Here is a 23,350-nt window from a genome sequence, read left to right as displayed (position 1 = left end):
TGAAAGAAATGGAATTGTAGGAGCTTATTTCTTTTTTAAGAAAACTGGCTTTGTTACAGATTATCCATGGCACTTATTTTTGCTAGTATTTTGAGAAATAAAGGTAACATATTATCTCATTTCAACATTGCTAGTTCATAAAATTTTAACTCTTGTAACTGGTGCTTCAACCATAAAAGTTTACAAGTAGTGTGGGTCATAACATGGTACTCTTGTAACTGGTCGCTTAGACAATACAATGCATCTTGTAACTTACAAACAAGGCCAAACTCTCCCTCAGCAATAAATTCAGATGGTTACTCCATATAAATATCCTCTTCTAATTCTCCATACAGGAAGATATTTTTAATATCAAGTTGACACAAAGGTCAATGTTTGATAGCAGCCATTGACTTGGAAAGACGAACATAAACCATTTTTGTAATCAAAGAGAAGGTATCACTATAGGCCAAACCATAAATTCGAGTGTATCCTTTTGCTACGAATTGAGCTTTAATACAAACCACATGTTTATCAGTGTCTACTTTAATAGAGAAGACCCACTGACAATCAACAAAAGATTTTTCGCGGTGGTTGTTGAACAAGCCTCCATGTACCAATAGACTCCAATGCATTCATTTCATAAATCATTGCTTAATTGTCGCCATCTTAGATGAGATTGTGCTTCTTGGACGAAGTTATAAATAGAGATAGTGAATATAGCAGAGACAAAAACATAGTGGGATTGAAACAAGCGATGATAACTCAAAGTTATATATAGGATATGTGGATTGGAAGTAATTTATTTACCTTTGCAGAGCAATAAGTAAGTCAATGGAAGGATCAGGTGGGGCACCAACAAGAGAATGTGTTGATTAATTGACCAATAAAACTTTTCTGAATACTTTATTAATTATGTTACTTAATTGCTTATGTGTGTAATCATTTTAACTTGTTTTTGTTAGTAAAACTCTGCTGCACAAGTAAGGTTATCTGCACAAGTTAAGTAGGTTTATGTCATATGACATCAGCTAAGCATAGGCTGAGTCATTACTAAGTATTTGGCTATAAATATGTAAAAAGGATGTATGGATGGTATGAATCAAATTGCAGCATACTAAACATTGTTATTGTCCCTTCTCTTTCACTTCTTTTCCTCTAATTTCTGTTTTGTGCTTATTGCTTCTGCTGCCATTACAAAAGCTAACAGTGGTATACAGAGCAGTGTTCTTAGAGGCTGTGAGAAAAAGAAAAAAAACACACCCAGAAAACTTGTTAGAAATCAAATGGCTTCTGGTAGTAATGTTGTAATTTCTATTCCTCAATTTTCTGGGGAAAGTTATCACATATGGGTTGTCAAAATGAAATCATGTTTGAAGTCTTTTGGCTTATGGGATTATGTAGATGAAGACAAGCAGGTTCCACCACTGCAAGCTAATCCCACAGTAGCTCAAATGAAACACCATGAGGAGGAGAAATTGAAGAAGGAGAAAGCAGTTTCAGTTCTTCATTCAGCCTTGGCAGATGATGTGTTTATGGGAATCATGCATCTCGAAACAGCCAAGCAAATATGGGATGAGCTGGACGAAAGGTATGCTGGTGATGAAAGGGTAAGATCCATAAAGTTATTGACTCTTAAAAGGGAGTTTGAAATGCTGAAAATGAAGGAACATGAATCTGTCAAAGAATACACCTCAAAGCTATCTCACTTGGTGAATCAAATGAGACTTCATGGTGAGGTTGTAGATGACAGCAAAGTAGTGGAAAAGATGCTGATCAGCTTACCCGACAAATTTGAAGCCAAAGTTGCTGCTATTGAAGAGTCATGTGATCTCAAGAAACTAACTGTTTCTGAGATGGTCAGCAAATTGTCAGCTCATGAACAAAGATTCTCTATGAGAATGGATGATGTTTCTGATGGGGCTTTTCAGGCCAACCACAAGCAGTCTGGGCAGAAGAAAAGGAACTACAAACATGGTGGTGATCAACAAGGAAAGAACAAAGATGATGGTAGTTCAAGTGGATCTGCAGCAAAGAACAGGTTCCCTCCTTGTCTAACTTGTAAAAGAACAAATCACTTGACAAAAGATTGCTTTTATAAGGGAAAACCCCAAATTAAATGCAATCACTGTCATCGATGGGGTCATAGAGAGAAGTTTTGTCGATTAAAACAAAACCAATCTCAACCACAACATGCACATCAGGTTAACTTCACTGATGAACAAGCCCATGAAGATCACTTATTTATGGCCACTCATACATCTAGTTCTTCTTCAAAAGATGTATGGTATGTTGATAGTGGGTGCACAATCCACATGGCAAAAGAACCAAGTCTCTTCACCTCTTTGGACAAAGCTGTACGAACCAGAGTGAAGCTTGGAAATGGAAAAATTGTTCAGGCCAAAGGAAAAGGTATTGTTTATGTTCACACTAGCAAAGGTCCAAAATATATCCATGATGTTTTGTTGATTCCAGAACTGAGTCAAAATTTGCTAAGTGTTGCTCAGTTATTGAAGAAAGGATATTCAATTTCCTTTAAAAATAATAGTTGTGTCATAATGGATTCAACTGATTCTGAAGTTGTGAAGGTTGAAATGTGTGGAAATAGTTTTCCATTAAGTTTGAATCAAGTGAATCAAACAGCACTTGTTTCCAAGCATGATGATTCTGCACTATGGCATAAAAGATATGGTCATTTTAATTTTAATGCATTAAAATTTCTGCAATCTCATGATATGGTGAGAGACATGCCAGAAATTAATTGTATTAATGATTTATGTGATGCTTGTCAACTTGGAAAAATGCATAGAAAGTCTTTTCAGCCACAAATGTTACACGAGCAAAGGAAAAATTGGAGCTTGTTCATACTGACTTGTGTGGTCCTATGAGTATGCCCTCTCTTAGCCACAACAAGTACTTTCTATTGTTTATTGATGATCTGACTAGGATGACATGGGTGTATTTTCTGACAAGTAAAGCTCAAACTTTTAATGTCTTCAAAAAGTTTAGAGCTATGGTGGAATCTCAAAGTGTAACACCCCGTTTTCCCAACATAAAAATTTCATTTAAAATCAGAGTATTTTGATCACAACGGAATGTCACATACTTCATTTAGATCATAAAATGGATAATAATAATTATCCTCCAAATTCAACATCATGAAAAATCTTAAACTGTTGCGGCGGAAAATAGTTCAACATTTTAAAGTCTTGGCACGCAGGCCTTATTGGAAAATCTCATAAATTTGTTCATAAAAGAGACACGTAAGGAATAGAAGTAAAAGCAAGCCCCCATCCCGTTACGTATCAGAGCACCTAAACACCAAGTGAGGAGTCCACTCACGAACGCCTCTAATCTTTATTACCTGCACATTACCCACGGTCGAGGCAACATATACGCAGAAGGGGTGAGATTTCATAATCAATACATTAAGCATATAATCCAATAAAATGCATTTAACAACTTAAACATTAATAACATATCAACAATTAACAATTAGCATATCTTTCATTACATAACAAATACAATCATCAAATACCATTACTAATTTTCATCACAAATCATAATCAACTTAACACTCAACTTGACGACACAACTCATCCTTGACCATGCAACTCTATCAACTCAACAACAACCTAACAACACGACTCATCTCTGACCATGCAACTCTATCAACTCGACAACAACTCGACAACTTAAACATCATGAACTTCTTGATATGCAAATGCATGTGGTACCAATCAGCAACAAAATGAGCATAATAGGCTCTTCAACGTGTGAGCACAAAGGCTGCCGGGCCTAAAGCCCCCAACTTTAATGAGCACAAAGGCTGCCGGGCCTAAAGCCCCCAACTTTAATGAGCACAAAGGCTGCCGGGCTTAAAGCCCCCAACTTTAATGAGTATGCAATGAACTCAACTTCCAACAACTTAGACAACGACGTGTACAACTCATACGACTCATAATCATGGACGACTTCTTAAATTCCAACAACATAGACCGACTCATGCAACCTCAAGACACTAACAGTCGACAACAGAAAACAGCAGCAACATACAACAATTAACAACGCTTGAATGTGTTAACATTCACATAAAGAATTAATTGCATCAATATAAATATCATAAAACATCATTATAGCATTCATGCAGCAACACTTCTAGTTTCAGTCACCATAACAGACTTCTGGAGCTTATGAAAGCATCCTAAACAGCTCTCTAACTTACTTCTAAGGTCATCTCAAGACTACACGTGCGAAAGGATCGCATCGGGACAATTTTGGGCAACTAACAGCCCTACTCGCAGTGGCGAGTAACTTCACTCGCAATGGCGAGCAAAGTGTGCATTCTGGGTTCCTACGTGTTTACTCGCAGTGGCGAGTTATTCTGCTCGCAGTTGCGAGCTCACAGGTCACTCGCAGTTGCGAGTTGCATTGCTCGCAGTTGCGAGTTCTGGGTTCTAGCTCGCAGTTGCGAGTGTTCTTGCTCGCAGGTGCGAGCGATGAATGTCAGTATGGCCAGAAACCTAAAAATTCCAACTTTTCACTTAATCTCCTAATTCTAACCTCAATTCAACATCTAATTATCATCTTATGGTATATCTGAGTTCTGTACACTAATTTAGCATCAATCTAACATCTGTTCATGGTTCAATCATCAAAATTGTTCTTAAACCTAATTCTCAATTCTCACCAAAACTTAACCTGATCATGCTAAATTCATCCTATAGAATCATACTCTTAATAATATTGAAAATTAGTCTCACCCTTACCTGGTTATGATGAAATCGCAGCTCTCCCTCTAGTTCTCCTCTTTTCTGACTTTTCTCCCTTTTCTCCAAAAGCGTTTCACGTAAAAACGTTTCTAACTTATGTTTGCCCTATTTATCTTTTCGTATTACTCTTCTCACCTCTAAACTTACTCTTTACACATCACAGCCCAACTTCTAATATTTTTATTTTATTTCTCATATCTTATTTTATTTAATAATAAAATAAGTCACACCAACATAACAACTTCACAACATCAATATACTACACGTCATTCTAGAAAATCACATAATTTATCTATAAATCATGCAAACTATTTAAATTCTTAAATCATATATATATAAATAAATATATAAATCCTCATTAAATTAAGTAAATAATTAAGACGGGCGTTACAACTCTCCCCAACTTATAGAATTTTCGTCCTCGAAAATTTACCTCAAGCAAACAACTCTGGGTAAGACTCCATCATCTTACTCTCCAGCTCCCACGTCAAGCTTTCACCAGTAGTGCCGCTCCAAACAACTCTCACTAGAGGTATTTCTTTGCCTCTCAACGTCTTCATTTTGCGATCATCAATCCTCAAAGGTAAAGTCTCCACCGTAAGGTTGTCTCTAACTTGCACGTCATCACTCTGAATCACATGGGACGGGTCTGGAACATACTTCCTCAGCTGCGACACATGAAACACATCATGCAAATTTGATAAATGCGGTGGTAAGCCAACTCTATAAGCCACCGTGCCAATTCTCTCAGATATCTGATAAGGACCAATAAACTTCGGAGTCAACTTCTTAGACTTCAATGCACGACCAACACCGGTCATCGGAGTAACTCTCAAGAACACGTGGTCCCCTTCTTGAAACTCAATGTCTTTCCTACGTTTATCATGGTAACTCTTTTGTCGACTCTGCGACGCTTTCATCTTTTCTTGAATCATTTTCACTTTCTCAGTAGTCTGCTGAACAATTTCTGGTCCTAAAACTACACTTTCACCTGTTTCAAACCAACACAACGGAGTCTTACACTTCCGACCATACAAAGCCTCGAAAGGTGCCATCCCAATACTTGAATGATAGCTGTTATTATATGTGAACTCTATTAACGGGAGATGACTATCCCATGTCCCACCTTGCTCAAGTACACAAACTCTCAACAAGTCTTCGAGTGACTGAATTGTTCTTTCCGACTGACCATCTGTCTGAGGATGATAAGCCGAACTCAATCTCAACTTAGAGCCTAAAGCCTCTTGCAAACTCTTCCAAAATCTAGAAGTAAATCGTGGGTCTCTATCTGACACAATGCTCGAAGGAACACCATGCAGCTTCACAATGTCTCGAATATAAATATCTGCCAACTGAGCCACAGGAAAACTAATATTAATCGGAAGGAAATGTGCCGACTTCGTCAATCTGTCAACAATCACCCAAATTGCGTCATTCCCTTTGGGAGTATTTGGCAAACTCGTCACAAAATCCATGGATATACTATCCCATTTCCATTCTGGTACATCTAACGGTGTCATCAACCCAGCAGGTTTCTGATGCTCTACCTTCGACTTCTGACAAATCAAACAAGAGTACACAAATTGTGCCACATCACGTTTCAATCCTGACCACCAAAACAGCTTCTTTAAATCATGATACATCTTTGTAGCTCCCGGATGAATGCTCAAGCTACTCCTATGACTCTCTTCCAGAATCATCCTTTTTATCTCATCATTGTCTGGAATACAAATCCTACCTCGGAACCTCAACACACCTTGATCATCGACTTTAAAGTCACCATCTTCAGTTTGATTACTAGCAACCAACAAGTCCACAAACTTAACATCAACCTTCTGTGCATCTCTAATACTTTTCAAGAAATCGTTATCAATTTTCAGCATTCCTAACTTAACGCTCCGAGACGACATTTCACAAACTAAGCTCATATCTCTAAACTGTTCAAGTAATTCAAATTCCTTCACCATCATAGCAGACATATGTAAACTCTTCCTACTTAAGGCATCCGCAACAACATTAGCTTTACCCGGATGGTAATTCAAACTAAAGTCATAATCCTTCAACAATTCGAGCCACCGTCGCTGTCGCATATTCAATTCTTTCTGATCAAACAAATACTTCAAGCTCTTGTGATCACTAAACACCTCGAATCTCGAACCATACAAGTAGTGTCTCCAAATCTTAAGGACAAATACGACTGCAGCTAATTCAAGGTCATGAGTAGGATAGTTTCGTTCATGAGTTCTCAACTGTCTTGATGCATAAGCAACAACTTTACCATTTTGCATAAGCACACTGCCTAAGCCCAATTTGGACGCATCACAATACACCGCAAAAGGTTCATCAGGTTTTGGCAAAATCAAAACTGGAGCCGTCGTCAAACGCTTCTTCAATTCATTAAAACTATTCTCACAATGAACATCCCACACAAAGGTTTTACCTTTACACGTCAACTGTGTTAACGGAAGTGCCAACTTAGAAAATCCTTCTATAAATCTTCGATAGTATCCTGCCAAACCCAAAAAGCTTCTAATCTCTGTAACTGACTTAGGAGTCTCCCATTGTGATACTGCTTCAACTTTAGATGGATCGACTGCAATACCACTACCAGAAATAACATGGCCCAGAAAACTTACCTCGTTCAACCAGAATTCACACTTAGACAATTTAGCATACAACTTCTTCTCTTTCAGCACTTGCAAAACGATTTTCAAATGTTCTGCATGTTCTTCTTCTGTCTTAGAGTAAATCAAAATATCATCGATGAACACAACCACAAAGCGATCCAAAAATGCATGGAAAATGCGATTCATATACTCCATAAACACGCCAGGCGCATTACTCACACCAAAAGGCATCACCTTATATTCATAATGACCATATCGTGTCCTAAAGGCCGTCTTCTGCATGTCTTCATCTTTTACTTTAATCTGATGATAACCCGACCTTAAATCAATCTTGCTGAACACACGTGCACCCACCAGCTGGTCCATCAAATCATCAATTCTAGGAAGTGGATATCTATTCTTTATAGTTACTTTATTCAGTTGTCGATAATCAATGCACAACCTCATACTTCCATCTTTCTTCTTAACCAACAATACCGGCGCTCCCCAAGGTGAAACACTCGGTCTAATGAACTTCTTATCTAGCAATTCCTCCAACTGTTTCTTCAACTCAACCAACTCAGAAGCTGACATACGATAAGGTGTCATAGACACAGGCTTGGTTCCCGGAACAAGGTCAATAGAAAATTCAACTTCTCTCTCCGGTGGTACATCAGGGATTTCATCAGGGAAAACTTCAGGAAAATCACACACCACCTGCAACTTATCAATCACTGCTTGATTCTCCAAAGATAAGGATGCCATCAAGGAAAACATCAAGATCCCATCGCGTTCTAATTGCTTCAGCTGCTTAGTAGACAAAAATTCTGCTCCACTTTCCTCTTCAGCAGAAGAGAAACGCACCGACTTACTAAAATAATTAATGAGAACATGGTTGTACTCTAACCAGTTCATACCAAGAATTACATCCATTCCACTCAGAGGCAGACAAACTAAATCAATCTCAAAATCACGATCAAACATAGACAAAGGACATCGTAAACAAACAAGAGAAGTAGTCACCGAACCCTTAGCTGGAGTTTCGACGACCATTTCTCCACTCATATCAGACACAGCAAGACCCAACTTAGAAGCACAATCAAAAGCAACAAAACAATGTGTAGCACCAGTATCAATAATAGCAACTAAAGGAGTATTGTTAATATAACAAGTACCTCTGATCAAACGATCCTCATTTTCAGTCTGAGTACCAGTCAAAGCAAACACCTTCCCTCTAGTCTGAGTCTTCTTCGGATTCGTACACTGAGACCCAATATGACCCTCTTCTTTGCAGTTAAAACACACAATGTCCGCATGCTTACACTCTGCAAGTGTATGTCCTTTACTGCCACAACGAAAGCACCGTTTAATATCCTTAGTACAAGCAGTACTCTTATGGCCTTTCTCGCCACAAGTGTAACAAACAACCTCAGCACCAGCATCCTTCTTATTAGACCTCCTCTCATCATTAGCTCTTCCTTTTCCTTTGTCAGCAGGAGCACTGTAAGGCTTTGGGCGACTTTGTTGGCCCTTACCCCTCTTCTCACTCATAATCTTATAATGAGCTTTGCTGTCATCTTCATAGATTCTGCATCTGCTCACCAAAGCAGAAAAGTCACGGATCTGTTGGTAACCAATGGCTCGCTTAATATCAGCACGCAAACCATTCTCAAACTTGATACACTTGGAGAACTCAGCATTGTCCCCCGTGTAGTGTGGATAGAACTGAGCCAGCTCCACAAACTTTGCTGCATACTCTGTCACCGACATGTTTCCTTGCTTTAGCTCAAGGAACTCGATCTCTTTTCTCCCGCGAACATCCTCAGGAAAATATCTGTTTAGGAATTCTCTCTTAAACACAGCCCAAGTAATAACTGCATCATCCTGCTCTAGGGTAGGTTGGAGGCTCACCCACCAGTCATCAGCTTCCTCAGCCAGCATATGCGTTCCAAAACGCACCTTCTGATCATCAGTACATTGCATAACTCTGAAAATTCTCTCAACCTCCTTGAGCCACGTCTGTGCTCCATCAGGGTCGTACCTTCCTTTGAAGGTAGGAGGATGATTTCTCAGAAAGGTCTCCAACATTCTCACATCAGCATTCGCACCAGCACCAACATTTGGATGTTGTCCCACAGCTTGGGCTACAGCTTCCAAAGCAGCAGCAATCGCAGCATCATTTCTTCCAGCCATTCTAGTCCTCTTATAGCAAATAAGATTCGCAGCCTCCAGGTCTCTTCTCTGCACAACACACAACATTTAGAATATCATAATAGTGGTATTCCAACTCCTAAAGACACAACTCGACTCACTACTTGGCCGGACGGACCGACCTGCTCTGATACCAATTGTAACACCCCGTTTTCCCAACATAAAAATTTCATTTAAAATCAGAGTATTTTGATCACAACGGAATGTCACATACTTCATTTAGATCATAAAATGGATAATAATAATTATCCTCCAAATTCAACATCATGAAAAATCTTAAACTGTTGCGGCGGAAAATAGTTCAACATTTTAAAGTCTTGGCACGCAGGCCTTATTGGAAAATCTCATAAATTTGTTCATAAAAGAGACACGTAAGGAATAGAAGTAAAAGCAAGCCCCCATCCCGTTACGTATCAGAGCACCTAAACACCAAGTGAGGAGTCCACTCACGAACGCCTCTAATCTTGGCTGGTCCAAGACAGACCAGCCCTAGGAGAACAGCCTCTAATCTTTATTACCTGCACATTACCCACGGTCGAGGCAACATATACGCAGAAGGGGTGAGATTTCATAATCAATACATTAAGCATATAATCCAATAAAATGCATTTAACAACTTAAACATTAATAACATATCAACAATTAACAATTAGCATATCTTTCATTACATAACAAATACAATCATCAAATACCATTACTAATTTTCATCACAAATCATAATCAACTTAACACTCAACTTGACGACACAACTCATCCTTGACCATGCAACTCTATCAACTCAACAACAACCTAACAACACGACTCATCTCTGACCATGCAACTCTATCAACTCGACAACAACTCGACAACTTAAACATCATGAACTTCTTGATATGCAAATGCATGTGGTACCAATCAGCAACAAAATGAGCATAATAGGCTCTTCAACGTGTGAGCACAAAGGCTGCCGGGCCTAAAGCCCCCAACTTTAATGAGCACAAAGGCTGCCGGGCCTAAAGCCCCCAACTTTAATGAGCACAAAGGCTGCCGGGCTTAAAGCCCCCAACTTTAATGAGTATGCAATGAACTCAACTTCCAACAACTTAGACAACGACGTGTACAACTCATACGACTCATAATCATGGACGACTTCTTAAATTCCAACAACATAGACCGACTCATGCAACCTCAAGACACTAACAGTCGACAACAGAAAACAGCAGCAACATACAACAATTAACAACGCTTGAATGTGTTAACATTCACATAAAGAATTAATTGCATCAATATAAATATCATAAAACATCATTATAGCATTCATGCAGCAACACTTCTAGTTTCAGTCACCATAACAGACTTCTGGAGCTTATGAAAGCATCCTAAACAGCTCTCTAACTTACTTCTAAGGTCATCTCAAGACTACACGTGCGAAAGGATCGCATCGGGACAATTTTGGGCAACTAACAGCCCTACTCGCAGTGGCGAGTAACTTCACTCGCAATGGCGAGCAAAGTGTGCATTCTGGGTTCCTACGTGTTTACTCGCAGTGGCGAGTTATTCTGCTCGCAGTTGCGAGCTCACAGGTCACTCGCAGTTGCGAGTTGCATTGCTCGCAGTTGCGAGTTCTGGGTTCTAGCTCGCAGTTGCGAGTGTTCTTGCTCGCAGCGTCAGTACGGCCAGAAACCTAAAAATTCCAACTTTTCACTTAATCTCCTAATTCTAACCTCAATTCAACATCTAATTATCATCTTATGGTATATCTGAGTTCTGTACACTAATTTAGCATCAATCTAACATCTGTTCATGGTTCAATCATCAAAATTGTTCTTAAACCTAATTCTCAATTCTCACCAAAACTTAACCTGATCATGCTAAATTCATCCTATAGAATCATACTCTTAATAATATTGAAAATTAGTCTCACCCTTACCTGGTTATGATGAAATCGCAGCTCTCCCTCTAGTTCTCCTCTTTTCTGACTTTTCTCCCTTTTCTCCAAAAGCGTTTCACGTAAAAACGTTTCTAACTTATGTTTGCCCTATTTATCTTTTCGTATTACTCTTCTCACCTCTAAACTTACTCTTTACACATCACAGCCCAACTTCTAATATTTTTATTTTATTTCTCATATCTTATTTTATTTAATAATAAAATAAGTCACACCAACATAACAACTTCACAACATCAATATACTACACGTCATTCTAGAAAATCACATAATTTATCTATAAATCATGCAAACTATTTAAATTCTTAAATCATATATATATATAAATAAATATATAAATCCTCATTAAATTAAGTAAATAATTAAGACGGGCGTTACACAAAGTGGCTGCAAAATCAAAGCTTTGAGATCTGACAATGGAAAGGAGTATACTTCCAATGAATTTAATTTGTTTTGTGAAGATATGGGCATTGTACATCAGCTGACAGTGAGCTACACACCTCAGCAAAATGGAGTCTCTGAGAGGAAAAATAGAACAGTTATGGAGATGGCAAGATGTTTGATTGCTGAAAAGAAATTACCAAAAAGTTTTTGGGCTGAAGCTGTTTATACAGCAGTGTATCTCTTGAATAGGCTTCCAACAAGGGCTGTTCAAGAGAAAACACCAATTGAGGCATGGATAGGTGTGAAGCCTTCAGCCAAACATTTGAAGATCTTTGGATCAATATGTTATGTTCATGTTGTAGCAGCAAAAAGATCCAAATTGGATGACAAAGCTGAAATGGGGATTTTTTTGGGCTATGCAGCAAGCTCTAAAGGTTATAGAGTGTACAATTTGAAGACCAAACAAATTGTGATCAGCAGAGACATTGATGTTGATGAAAATGCATATTGGGATTGGGAAAATGATGAGGTTCAAAGAAGTACAAAATCTGCTGAAAGTGCTCCTGACAAACAAGAGCACACAACAAATGAAGATGAAAATCAGATAGCTGAATCTGATTCCCCAATTCTAAAGAGCAAATCTCTGGCTGAAGTTTATGAAAATTGCAATTTTGTTGTGAATGAACCTTCTAGTTTTGAAGAAGCTTCATTGATAACATAATGGAAAGATGCAATGAAGGAGGAGCTGCTAGCCATTAATAAAAATGGTACATGGGCACTCACTCCAAGACCCAAAGATAAAAATGTGATAGGAGTTAAATGGGTTTACCGAACCAAGTTAAATCCTGATGGTTCCATTCACAAACACAAAGCAAGGCTTGTTGTGAAAGGATATTCTCAAATGGCTGGAATTGATTATGGTGATACATTTGCACCGGTTGCTAGGCATGAAACAATTCGGTTGATTGTTGCTCTATCAGCACAATGTGGATGGAAGATCTTTCATTTGGATGTCAAATCGGCATTCTTAAATGGAATCCTGGAGGAGGAAATTTATGTTGAACAACCTGCTGGTTTTATTGTTGCAGGTCATGAAGACAGTGTTTATAGGCTTCACAAAGCCTTGTATGGGCTGAAACAGGCGCCTAGAGCCTGGTACAGCAGAATTGACTCACATTTTCTGCAAAATGATTTCAGGAGGAGTCAAAATGAGCCTACAGTGGCAATGGGAAGAGGATTATAGTTTCTCTTTATGTTGATGACTTGCTGATTACCGGTAACGACATTGATGAGATTAACAAGTTTAAGAAGAGCATGTTGCAGGTCTTTGAAATGACAGACCTGGGATTGATGAAGTATTTTTTGGGAATGGAATTGCATCAGCTTGATGATGGAATATTTCTTTCACAAAAGAAATATGCTAATGATGTGCTGAAAAAATTCAAATTGGAGAGTTGTAAATCTGTTTCAACACCTCTTGCTGTAAATGAAAAACTCTCAAAATCTGATGGAGATGCTAAGGCAGATGTTACTCAATATAGGAGTTTGATTGGTTGTCTTCTTTACTTGACTGCAACTAGACCAGATTTGATGTTCTCTGCTAGTTTGCTTTCAAGGTTCATGCATTCACCAAGTGTAACACACTTAGGTGTGGGCAAAAGAGTGTTGAGGCACATAAGAGGCACTACTGATTTTGGTATCTGGTACAACAAAGGCGATGGTAAGATTGAAGGCTTTGTTGATAGTGATTGGGCTGGATCTGTTGATGATTCTAAAAGCACAAGTGGTTATGTTTTTTCACTTGGTAGTGGCGTATTTTCATGGAATTCCAAAAAACAAGATGTGGTTGCCCAATCCTCAGCTGAAGCTGAGTATATTGCTGCTGCAGCTGCATCAAATCAAGCTATTTGGATCAAAAAGGTATTAAGTGATCTGAATTATGTACAAGAGGAACCAATTGTGCTATGGTGTGACAACAAATCAGCTATCGCAATTGCCAAAAATCCAATTCAACATGGAAGAACAAAGCATATCAATGTCAAATTTCATGCTATAAGAGAAGCTGAACAGAATGGAGATGTAAAACTGCAGCACTGCAGTTCTGAAGAACAATTGGCAGACATTTTAACCAAGGCACTTCCTAGTGCCAAGTTCATGGAGCTAAGAAGCAAGCTGGGAGTATTCCAGAAAAGTTTTAAGGAGGAGTGTTGATTAATTGACCAATAAAACTTTTCTGAATACTTTATTAATTATGTTACTTAATTGCTTATGTGTGTAATCATTTTAACTTGTTTTTGTTAGTAAAACTCTGCTGCACAAGTAAGGTTATCTGCACAAGTTAAGTAGGTTTATGTCATATGACATCAGCTAAGCATAGGCTGAGTCATTACTAAGTATTTGGCTATAAATATGTAAAAAGGATGTATGGATGGTATGAATCAAATTGCAGCATACTAAACATTGTTATTGTCCCTTCTCTTTCACTTCTTTTCCTCTAATTTCTGTTTTGTGCTTATTGCTTCTGCTGCCATTACAAAAGCTAACAGAATGGATTGGAACAGACATATGCGAAGAGGTAGGGACAATCTCCTGAACTAACTCACCAAAATAAGTTGGAACATTCTCTGGAACTTCAATACGTCGACGTTGATAAGTAATACCATAACAATGAAACTTATGACGATTATGTGATTGTGGAGGTCTGTGAGTAGAGACAATGTTTCAAATAAACAAATAGGTAGCACATGAGTACTAAAATCTGTTGTAGAGTCTGATGTAGCCGGTGTCACACAGAAATGTGTATCCTCAAAGAAAGTAACATATGCAGAGATATAAAAAGGATGTATAGATTGACAATAACACCAATACTCCTTTTGAACTCAGGAGTACCCCAAAAACATGTACTTGATTGCTTGTGCAGACAATTTTTCACGACCAAGAGATATACCATGAACAAAATAAGTAGATTCAAACACTCAAAGAGGAACAAAATACAGGGGGTCCATAGAAAACGAGAGAATGTCGAATCTCACTATCCAATTTTGAGGATGGCATGCAATTGATCAAATAACAAGCTATGAGAATTGAGAACTGCATTACCTCAAAAGTTTAAAGGTGCATTTGCATTTATCAATTATGTACGAGTTGTATCAACTAGATGACAATGTTTCCGCTCAGCTACCCAATTTCAATGTGGCTGTGTGGACAACTAAACTGATGTGTGATGCCTTGAAATCCTCACATGTGGCATTGTAACTAACACTTAGAAGAATGGGTAATGGGGAACCCATTTTATGCGCGTATTTGGGAAAACAATAACAGAGCAAAGATATCAAAATATTTAGAAGGATGTAGCTAACACTTGATGAAACCAATGTTTGTATTGTTTTTGAAGGCAATTGCAAGTATATTTATAGTTATTGAGGTTCTTTGAAAATCCGATTCCAAGCTAAATTATTATTTGAAAGAGTAGAGAGCCTAAGGTAATATAGCATGTGGCGTTGTCTTGAAGGGGTTGAAGGATAGAAAGCATAAGGATGAGATAACATGTGATGTTGTCTTAGAGTCGGCCTAACCTTCTCAAACAAAGGCCAATACAAAGCATCCACTTGCAACCATTTGAGACTTCCTTAAGTGCGGAGCAGCCTCATATACGTTCATGCATTAATTACCACTTCATAATTGTGCAAACATGTTTCGGACATATTTTATTTCATTATGATAGTGTTGATGTCCAGATGCTAAACCATATAAGGCAAGGATAATTATAGATCATTATAGACCATTCTACATGTTTGTGGTTATACTTTCAAGTTGATTAATTATATGCTGGCCTCTGCTCAAGAAGGTGGGACTTGCATTATCTATCTACCACAACATTTGATGTTGATCATTGAGAAACTCCTCTAAACTCTTAAGACAACACCATGTGATCTTTCATATGCTCTTGTCTGAACATGACCCAAATCTTATGCCCCTCCTTTGGTCACTGTAGTTGCTGACGGTTGTATCCTTTCATCCATATATATGTACATGGCCGCAAGCCTTTAGGACCAACGCAAAATCATTCACATTCCAAAGCATTTGAGTTCAGAAACTTCACTTAAAACAAGTCTTTCTTTTTTAAACTAATATCTTCTTTACAACACATACATATAAGAATGGGTTTCCGTTTACCTAGTATCATCAGATCAAGGGCATCATCTTCAAAAGCCATGGACATTCCAAAGGGATATCTAGCAGTGTATGTAGGAGAGAAAATGAAACGGTTTGTGATTCCTGTATCATATTTGAACCAAACCTCATTCCAAGAATTGTTGAACCAAGCTGAGGAGCAATTTGAATATGACCATCCAATGGGTGGTCTCACTATTCCTTGCAGAGAAGACATTTTCTTAGATATCACTTCTCACTTGAATTGAATTACCTTTTTGAAGATATCATACGACTGACGTAGTTATTTGACCCATTTTTTTGTAGCAGTTTAATTTCTCACCTTTAAAAGATTTAATCTTTTGTGTTATCATACTTGATTCTAAAAATGTTCATCTGAATGAGAAATTTATTAACATTATATTCTCTATATTTCTCTATAATAATGAAAGATTCAGTTACTCAAATATAAAATCAATCCCCCTGTTTTGCAAAAAAAATAAATTAAAGTTATTGAAAATATTGCCAAAAAAAAAAAACTGCAGAGATGCACATGATTGTTGGATAAAGATTGGTCTAGCAACAAGTCGCTTTGTCCGAGTGGTTAAGGCGTGTGCCTGCTAAGTACATGGGGTTTCCCTGCTAGAGTTCGAATCTCTCAGGCGACGAATTGTTATTTTTTTTTAATAAAAAAATTGAGTTACAAATAGTTAACTCTACATTTTATAATCAAATTCTTTAATGACAAAGTTGTTTTTCTTTTGCTTTGAAATGACTAGTTACTTTTTTGCTCTAAAAAAAGAACGACTAATTTCTATTTTGCTGTAAAATATGTGTAATTTCAATTTATGAACATGGGACTAGCCACATATTTTACCATCTCCTATTTTTTTTTTCTTTGTATACATCGAGCATCTCACTTGTCGAGTATAATAAAACCACATAGACGACGAAACTCTCCCCAAAAAATTTAAAGTTGCTGCATTCACATAGTTCGAAGTCAAAACCTCTATTTAGACAGGAAGAAACTTTTGACATCTAATCTAAGTACTCATGTATGTCATCCAAGCACTCCTAAATTAGTCTCTCACTTCACTTTTTCCTAACTCTTAAGCTGCGGACCATCCGTTTTTAACATGTGCTATTAACTGAGCCATTCAACAAAGCCGCCACTGAAACATGACTCGTGCTACCAGAGATTGAATTTTTTCTATATCTATGATCCATCCTTGGATGATTTACTCAATTATATCAATATCAACAATATATAATCATATCATGTTCAATATTTTTGAATTCTATTATTCTGCCTCAAATTTTATGCAATTCTATTTGCATATGATTTTTCAGTTTTAAACTTAATGAATGTAATTATCTTGATCCATATATATTGATCTTCAAGTTTTTTATTTACTCCACTTTAATCCATTTTAAACTTAACTTGTAATTCTTTTTTGCGTAGGATAGTAAAGAAATAACTATAACTTGTGACTGGTTTTTTTTTTTTTTTTAATTTTTAAAGAAACAGAGTCGATCTTCAGAAGCAGAAAATTTAGAGTGTGTTTGGAAATTGAGATTTCAACGTTCCACCGTGTGTTATACATGAAGCTACACTATGTAGTGGTTAGTTGATGCAGTGTGGAGACCACTAGATAAAATATATATAGTCTGTATCCAAAAATTTATTGTATACAAAGGAAGAACAAAAATTTGATTGGGGTCATCAATTTTAGTTTATATCTGTGGATAAAACTTAAAAATTATTTAAATGATGTCCCAAATATACTTATGCTTGGTAATTTTCTTTGGTTCTAAAAATATATTTATCTGTTTATATCATTTCTACTGTAAAATTTATGAGGACATACATGTCCATTTTTTTTCCCTTAGGAAAGTAGATTGCTCTTGATGTTCGAATTTCGAATAGCGCTTAAGTTGTAATTGATAAAGTAACTGAGCTTAATGTCAACACAAGAAAAATTTATGAAAATTGTTTTTCTTTTAATTTAGACAACTATTTTTCTCTATTTCCCATGAAATGGGATCATCTTTACAAGTTAAAAAAGATTCCTATGGTAAAAAATGTCTCTGCTAATTTGTCAGTATGCTATAGTGTCAGATTCATAGCTCATTCAAGCGAGAAGTTATGTGTCGAAAGATTGTACCCAACCCTTTTTAAAATATCTTATTGTTTGAAAGAGTTAAAGGGTGATATGATATAGCATGTGGTGTTGTCGAAAGATTATATCCCGCCCTTTCAAATTCAACCTCATATTTGTTCAAGCATTAACTATCACTTCATAATTGTGTAAACATGCTTCAGACATGTTTTCTTCATTATTAAAGTGTTGATGTCCATCTTGTATCGACCTAACGAACGGATAGACTAATCTGCATTATTTCAAGGGGGTGCATTATCTACCATGAAATTAATTTAATGTTGACCACTGTGTAAGTCCTCCAAAACAATACCATGTGATCTTTGATATGGACTTGTCTCCCATAGTTTTCATGACTCTCATCCATCTTATGGCTCTCCCTCAAGTTGCCGACTGTTAGTTCCATATCCTTTCATTCGTCTATATATACGAGCATTTAGGACAAACAAAAACCATTCACAACCAAAAGCATTTGAAATTCAGAAACTTGAGCCTTCTATTTACTAACAAGTCTTTCTTTTTTAGACCAAGCTTCTCTTTTCAAAGCATACATACAACAATGGGTTTTCGTTTATCTAGTATCATCAGATCAAGGGCATCATCTTCAAAAGGTTTGGACGTGCCAAAGGGCTATCTAGCAGTGTACGTAGGAGAGAAAATGAAGCGGTTTGTGATCCCAATATCATATTTGAAGCAAACATCATTCCAAGAATTGTTGAGCCAAGCCGAGGAACAATTTGAATATGATCATCCAATGGGTGGTCTAACTATTCCTTGCAGAGAAGAAATTTTCTTAGATATCACCTCTCACTTAAATTGAATTAGCTCTTTGAAGATATCATAGGACTGACGTAGATATTTGACCCATTTTTGTAGAAGTTTAGTTTCTCACCTTCAAAAGATTTATCTTTTGTTGTTATCATACTTGGTTGTAAAAATGTTCATCTCAATGACAAATTTATTAACATTATTTTCTCTATATTTCTACGTATATATAAATCTGTAAATCAAAGCATCTATTGGCTACATGTTCAGTTTAGAATCTTTAAACGAAATAATGGAAGATTCATTTATTCAAATATAAAATCAATCCCCCCTTTTGCAAAAAAAAAAAAAAAATTAAAGTTTTTTTTTTTGAGGGAAAAAATTAAAGTTAAAAGTAACTATCATGATTTAACGATCATAAAAAAAATAATAAAAAACTGCAGAGTAGCACATAATTATTGGATAAAAATTGGTTTAGCAACAAGTCTCGCTTTGGCCGAGTGGTTAAGGCGTGTGCCTGCTAAGTACATGGGGTTTCCCCGTGAGAGTTTGAATCTCTCAGGTAACGAAATTTTTTTTAATAACAAAATTGAGTTTGTAAAAAAAAAACAAAATTGAGTTAAAAATAGTTAACTCTACATTTTATAATCAAATTCTTTAATGACAAAACTCAAAAAAGAAAGACTAATTTCAATTTTGCTGTAAAAAATGTGTAATTTATATTTATGAACATGGGACTAGCCACATATTTTACCATCTCCTACTTTTTTTTCTTTGTATATATCGAGCATCTCACCTGTCGCTGTCGAGTCTAATAAAATCACATAGACGACAAAAATCTCAAAATTTTAAAGTTGTTGCATTCGCATATATAGTTCGAAGTCAAAACCTCTATATAGACAAGAAGAAACTATTGACATCTTATCTATGTACTCAATCATCCAATCACTCTTGAATTACAGTCTTGCAAAATTTGGCTAAATCATCAATGGTTATTGATTTAGTTCAAGAATTTTAGTTAGCTACCTGGAATTAGCAAAACTGGTTTAGTTAATCTGGATTATAACAATGACATTAATTTTTCTAGTATTATTAGAGAAATAAAAGTAACAGATCATATCATTTGAACAGACTTAAACGTAAAAGAATAAACTATATATAGCTAGTGACAGGCATTAATTTTTAAATAAGCATAGTTATTCTTCATAAGCAGGCTTATATATACTAAAGAACTAACTATAACAAGTGAACTTATAACTGATAAAATAACTGAGCTAACCGTCATTAAATAAGAAAAAATAGGACAGTATATTTTTGAATTTGATATTTACAACTTCACAAGTCAAATTTCTCCATTTCTCATGAAAATTGTCATATATGTAAACGGAAACCCATTTTTTCATGTATACGTCATTTGTAGCAAATGGTGAAGATGGTCGATGATGACAACAATAATCACTTTTACTATGGTGGTTGTTTTTCTTTCCCTCTTCCATTTGAGTTTGAACCATGACTTTTCTCATCCCTCTTTTTTCAGTTTCTGCTTTTCCCCGCAATAAGGAAAACAAAACAATATAAAACCATTTAGCTTAATGATGCTAAAAATTGGTGCTGGTATTTGGGTTAGCCTAATGATGCCAAAGTTCAGTGTCATTGAAGTAATTGTATTATTTGTCTGCTAGTCAAATTTGCACAAAATTTAGTGTATATTTGACCAATAAATGTGTTCGGGAGGTTTTATATCTATATATGTAAGTAGCTACCTCTACCTTGTAACCCATCAACCAAAAAAAGCTTTTCAGTTTTTACGCCTTGTAGTCTGAGAAAAAGTAAGTTAGGTTGCGTGAGAGAGTGATTGTTGAGTGAGTGACAATGACGAATTACACATAAGAAAAACATGATATCTTTGCGTATGATATAGGTTCAAATTGTGATTTAAGCCCATGATTATGAATGAAATTTTCCCAAATGATGATCCAAGCCCAATATTGTAACTGGTAAAGCCACTTTTGTAACAAGACACCTGTCCATGGTGCATGTAAGACAAGTGACATTTTTCATGTAAGGCAAAGTGGACAGTTGCATGCACTGACAAGTTGCAAGATGCATGAGATACAAGTGACATGTTGCACACTTGGTGTTTAGCATGGAAGACACGTGGCTTGTTGCATGAAATGAACTATAGTTTACCTCTCTTATAAATAGCAAGTTCATTTCCACCATTTCATTCATCCCATCAAGTAGCAACGCAACAAAAACATTTAGGGCTTGTTGAGAGTGAGAGAAAATATATGTTTTCTTTCTTGTGCACAAATAAATATAGAGAGCAAAGTGGGTTGTTTCATTTTATATTTGTTGTTTGATCTGTTTACGTTGACTATGTTTCTGGTGTTTGATTTTTGTTAATGGATTATGAACCATCGTCTGTTGTGTTGTGTGTGTGTGTGCACCTTTCAATATGGTTAGGAAGAAGAGAACTGATGGACCTGGTGGTGTCAAAAGATCTGATGATCAGCAGAACATTCCACCACCTCAACAGCAAATTGAAGTATATAGAAGTGTTGGACATCAAGAAGGGGAAAATGATGGTTATGGTGGTTGGGACGATGAATTTGCCTCAGATCCTATTCAAATTCAGACATTTCTGGTGGGTAGATGAACTTGTCTCGGATTGGGGAGCAGGTGGAGGAGACACGAAAACTTGTTAGGGTGCAGATGGAACTTAGGTTGCTTGATGCAGCTTAGGTGGTGGTTACCTCGGTGGGCTGCCATATGAAGGAACTACGTCTTGGCCACCTCCAGCACCAATATGGTGCAGGTGCTGGCGGTGGCCATGTTGTACTTTCTTCATGTGGCGGCAGACTGATGTACCAACACCGAGCTGCATCAAGCAACCTCAGTTCCATCTACAGCCTATCAAGTTTTCGTGTCTCATCCACCTCTCCCCAATCTGAGGCAAGTTCATTTTCCCAGCCACCAGAGGTGTCTGAAGTTGAACAGGATCTAGGACAAATGACATTTCATTCTTAAGAGACGCATGCCATCATCACTTGAGGTTTCTTCTTCTCCTCGGAAAGGAGAGCTATGGCAAGCAGTGTGTTGTTATGGCAAACCAGTTTTTTCTTTCTGAGTTACCTTTAAAAAACCCTTCATCAGTATGATGTAAGTTCCACTTTCAATGATTTGTATAATTACTTACTGTTTATCCTTTTAATTATACTTATTGCTAGTATTTCTGCTCTTGGTTGTGTAGGTAACAATTACTCCAGAAGCGACTTCTAGAGGTGTGATCTGTGCTGTTATGGAGCAGCTTGTGAGGTAGTAAGCTGTATCATGATTCATACTTGGGAAAGAGACTTCCCAATTATGATGGCCATAAGTGTCTGTATACTACAAGCCTGAGCCCTCCAAATTAATGGGGCATATCACTAAAGCCTCTAAACCTAACCTTTTTAAAATAATTGTAAAATAAATTTTCCCCAAATTGAGAGAATTTGTAATGATTTAAGTCACACAAATTTGGCTTTAGCACCATTTTTTTCTTGTTGGTATTTTGTGAGCTTGTGAATCTTTATGCATCAGTGTAAGACATTTATTTTTGCTTTTTTATTTTAAGAGCTGCTTTGTATGCAATGTAAAATGGAGTTCTTGTGGTAGAAATAACTTCCTTATGATGATCCATTTTGAACGTAAGAGTGGACACTCGATCAAGTTGATATGGATGAAGTTTCTCTATTGATAGTAAAATGCCATGTATTTTATCTTAACATTGAAGTTTCCGCGCTCCGGGACCGCTCAGAAGATTATGACCTCATGGATTTTGTAATTTATGCTTAGCAGAACTTATCACTGAAGTATTAGTTTTTTCTAGGTTTTGTTTCATTTTACTACATTTCTTGATTGATTGATAACCAGTATGTTATTGTTATAATTCATATTCAATTTACTTTCTAATGAAATTGAAGGAAACTTTTATGTATCAGCTTGATATAGTGTACATGTCCCGATCTTAATAAAAAGATGAGCATGATACAACCAATTATTCAAAAACTAGAAAAATTGAAATAAGACATTCCTTAACATTTAACGCAGGTATAGTACTTTGTTAGTATTTGATTCATACCTAACTCAATTCATTATGTTGATATAAGGATGTATACTTTCTACGTAGCAGAATTGAAACTCATGAATGATTTCACATTACATGGCAAGAAAGATGCCTACTATGATATATAATGATGTTGAATTTTGAGATACAATTCAGATGGTTTATCTAAATATCATGATCTAAGACTAGCTTTGAACAACCTACTATGATATATAATTACTAAATTGACAATTTAAAGGATTGTGTAAAGAAGGTTTACACATTAATATTTATCGTTATTGTTTTTC

At 36.6% G+C, this 23,350-nt stretch overlaps 2 protein-coding genes, 1 non-coding gene and 1 pseudogene across 3 annotated transcripts; all 4 read left to right on the top strand.

Moving 5' to 3' along the window:
* Window positions 1-15,951: 15,951 nt before the first annotated feature.
* On the top strand, window positions 15,952-16,461 carry LOC146940293 (auxin-induced protein X10A-like). Its single transcript, XM_085753971.1, has one exon. It carries the CDS (start codon window positions 16,040-16,042, stop codon window positions 16,298-16,300), a length of 261 nt encoding a protein of 86 aa, XP_085610097.1. The 5' UTR covers window positions 15,952-16,039; the 3' UTR covers window positions 16,301-16,461.
* Window positions 16,462-16,617: 156 nt separating this feature from the next.
* On the top strand, window positions 16,618-16,699 carry TRNAS-GCU (transfer RNA serine (anticodon GCU)). The gene has a single exon. It is a non-coding gene; the product is annotated as a tRNA-Ser (tRNA).
* A 1,877-nt stretch (window positions 16,700-18,576) lies between these two features.
* On the top strand, window positions 18,577-19,169 carry LOC146940291 (auxin-induced protein 10A5-like). Its single transcript, XM_085753970.1, has one exon. The coding sequence runs from the start codon at window positions 18,750-18,752 to the stop codon at window positions 19,008-19,010; it is 261 nt and encodes an 86-aa protein (XP_085610096.1). The 5' UTR covers window positions 18,577-18,749; the 3' UTR covers window positions 19,011-19,169.
* Window positions 19,170-21,610: 2,441 nt separating this feature from the next.
* On the top strand, window positions 21,611-22,728 carry LOC146940290 (protein argonaute 1-like; annotated as a pseudogene).
* The last annotated feature ends 622 nt before the right edge of the window (window positions 22,729-23,350 follow it).

The sequence above is a fragment of the Medicago sativa genome, chromosome 3 (assembly GCF_051527215.1).
Source record: "Medicago sativa cultivar Bolivia chromosome 3, Bolivia_mono, whole genome shotgun sequence".
Lineage (NCBI taxonomy): Eukaryota > Viridiplantae > Streptophyta > Magnoliopsida > Fabales > Fabaceae > Medicago > Medicago sativa.
The sequence above is the reverse complement of the archived record's forward strand: the minus strand, read 5'-3'. Positions and strand labels throughout refer to the sequence as shown.